Source organism: Olea europaea, chromosome 15 (assembly GCF_002742605.1).
Source record: "Olea europaea var. sylvestris chromosome 15, O_europaea_v1, whole genome shotgun sequence".
NCBI classification, from domain to species: domain Eukaryota; kingdom Viridiplantae; phylum Streptophyta; class Magnoliopsida; order Lamiales; family Oleaceae; genus Olea; species Olea europaea.
In genome coordinates this window covers 30274216-30277420 of record NC_036251.1, presented here as the reverse complement: position 1 = coordinate 30277420, position 3205 = coordinate 30274216, and the positions used below count along the sequence as shown (strand labels likewise).

The 3205-nt window shown below is 34.3% G+C and overlaps 1 protein-coding gene across 1 annotated transcript; it reads left to right on the top strand.

The window, feature by feature from the left end:
• Positions 1 to 119: 119 nt before the first annotated feature.
• LOC111411083 (cyclin-U2-1-like) lies at positions 120 to 1325 on the top strand. The gene is made up of 2 exons (XM_023041652.1): positions 120 to 744; positions 962 to 1325. Exons 1-2 carry the CDS (start codon positions 299 to 301, stop codon positions 1224 to 1226), a joined length of 711 nt encoding a protein of 236 aa, XP_022897420.1. The 5' UTR covers positions 120 to 298; the 3' UTR covers positions 1227 to 1325.
• Positions 1326 to 3205: the final 1880 nt, after the last annotated feature.

The following is a 3205-nucleotide window of genomic DNA, read 5'->3' as shown; positions in this document are numbered from 1 at the left end:
ATATATATATATATATAGTGGAGCCGATGTGATCGATAAGCAGCTAGTCCACTTTCCACTCCTAAGCTTATTCTATGTGATCCAGCAATTATTTTAAGCAGAAATGTGGCAGGTGTGTCTAGACCTTACCTTCACAGTGAGGGAAGTATCTTATAATTCGATATTCTCATCCCTTCGCACCAACCTTCCAAATGGCCTAACTTTCTTACTAATAACTATATTCCTCAACAATGACGCTCTCTCTTACTTTGTACCAATTCTACTCCATCTCTATATAAATCCCTCTTAATGTCTAATTATGTTCCATACAAAAAGCCAAATCTCATTTCAAAAAATGGCCCTAACTTCAACTATCATATCTCCACGAAAATTTAGACAGGATGTCTACTCATATTCATACCAACAAAGTTCAAACATCCCTTTAGTCATTTCTGTTCTTGCTTCTATCATAGAGAGAACATTGTCTAGGAATGAAAGAATTGCTAAAAACTGCAGATTTCCTTTGTCATCAAGATCTGCTAAAACCCGAGTTTTCGACTGTAATGAGACACCAGATATGACAATTCAATCCTACCTTGAGAGGATTTTCAGATACACTAGAGCTGGACCATCTGTTTATGTTGTTGCATATGTTTATATTGATAGGTTTTGCCAGTTTTATCCCGAGTTTCGAATTGGTGTTAGGAATGTGCATAGGTTGCTCATTACAACAATAATGTTGGCCTCCAAATATATAGAAGACTTGTAAGTTTCTTTCTTCTCTACTGAGTTTTTGTTAGTAAAAACAATGTAAATTTGACTTATTTTTAAGTTTTAAGCAAGAAAAAGTAAACAAGGAGTAATTATTGAGTACTTCCAAACGAGCTCAATGGAGTTTAATTTCTACGACGAAGCACCAAATAATCGATATGGGCACTTAGAAAATCCCAGTTTAATAAATGTTTTATCTTGTTTTGTGCAGGAATTACAGAAATTCTTATTTCGCTCGAGTAGGGGGATTAAAAACAAAGGAAATGAACAAGTTAGAGGTTGAATTTTTGTTCTTGATGAAATTCAAGTTGCACGTGAATGTAAGTGTTTTCGAGAGTTACTGCTGCCATTTGGAGAGGGAAGTGAGCATTGGAGGAGGTTACCACATTGAGAGGACCTTAAGGTGTGCAGAAGAAATCAAAATAAAGCAAAGAGAAGAAACAAGATTTGATCAGACTGCCCTTTTTTTGCTGTAAATTAGTATAGATTAATGCAACATCATACGCAAATTGTATAAAAGATTTTTTGGGTTTTGACTTTTGGTTTTTTCTTTCTACAAAATCATTTTGGCTATAGCTTTATGCTTTAAGTCTCACGTCTTTGTTTTTCTCGTGCTTGGATTTTAACTTCTACAAAGCAATTATTAGCTGTTGTTATATTTATGTTATATTAACTACTATTACAAGGGATCCAATTTCTAACAATCTCTCCTTCAATTAAATTACCATGCATTTTGGTCCCTTCAAGCAATTGTCTATCCATCTCTCTTCCTCGAACCGAATGATTTCATGTTCTGTAAGACACAACTCTTCCACTGCATCAGGGTCATCGTCTTACATGAGCACAATTGTCTTAAGAGCCAACCATGAATTTACGTCCAACTTAGGTCCCACTACCTTCGTTCTGCTGCAACTCTAGCTATGTGCTATGCTTCTCATGACTAAATTTGAGGTCTAGCTCAAATACCACTTGTAGAAAACTGAGTCTCACACTAAAAGATTAACCTATTACGTGAAATCCTCAAATTCATTATGACTTATCATCTATCCCTTATTTAACTAACATAGAACTTTGTTCGCATTTTTCAAACGAATATGTAAAATAACTATTGAAAAAGTGTTCCAAAATTAGAAAAAGAAAAAAACGTGTTTCTGGAATAACACCTTATTAATGGAGCTCTACTGTTGGATTGTGACGCGTGTTTATTTCCTGACCTTTGGATCTGATTCTAGTTTCTTCTATCTACCTAACCATGAGATCTTTCGGGAGATTTTTACATTTAATGAGTGAGAGACTTTTCTTCCAACCCTCAAGTTATCCAAAAGAAAAAGTGACTCTCTCTTCTCTCTAAGATTCGGCCTCTCTTTGCGAAAAAGCCTCTTCTACTTAGTGAGATTAGGGCTTAATTCTTGGAGTATTTTCTGAAAGAAGAATCTGTTAACATCAAAAAATATTGTAAATCCATATGGTTATTGTTCTATTTTAGTTTTGGATGAGTGGAACTTGTGGGATTCGAGTTTTGCGCCTTAGTTTCTTGTGAGATTTTAGTGATCTCGGCCTCTTCATGTGTTGAATAGTGGTTGGTTTGTTTTGTTCCTTGGTGAAATGTTGTTTGTTGTGAAAGAAGCGCATGTAGTTGTTATGTGAGAGAGGGCGGTTTAGTTGCTTGTGAGATCTTTGTGATCTTGGCCGGTTCTAGTGTGGAATAGTGGTCGATTTTTTGGTGTTCTTTATAAGATAAGTCTTTGTGGCTTCTTACTTTATAATATTTTGAAACATTATTGCTGACTATTTTTGGGATTTTATAGTGCAATCGAGTTTTATCCATTTTAATAGATGCTCAATAGGGGATTAGGCGTTAGAAGTAGTCGTCGAACCTCTGGGGCTTCGGCCGAAAAATTCTCCGTTTTCATTTTATTTTCAGTTTATGATTGTGGTTTTGGAATCTTGGTTAATATTAGTATCTCTTGGTTTTTCAACAACCTATGAATTAAAAGAATAAGTATTTATAATAATGTGTTTTAAGATAAGAAAATCCGTGCTAATGATGGGCCTACGGTTCCAAATTAAATTAACTTTGTATGATGAACAATGATTATGAGACGGAAAAAAAAAGGACTTGGATGAAAAATAATATACAATATTGAAGAAACAAGAAAGCAACTTGGCAGTGCCTCATTAACACCAGTCTAATCATTCATAATGAAAGTAATTGAAACACTGTACATTATAATTAATTATTTGACGCCATCCCTCCTTTACATAACTGCACAAGTACACAAAATTAAATAATCTCACCCTTAATTAGATTATTCATATTACAACTCAGCATGTCACGGTCGAACGAGTTCATTCTCAGAAAAATCTGTATCTAATTTTTTTTTTCTTTTCTTTTCTTTACAAAGAAACTAGTTCATCAATCCAAAGACGTCTCACCAAATTTTTAAGAAAATTT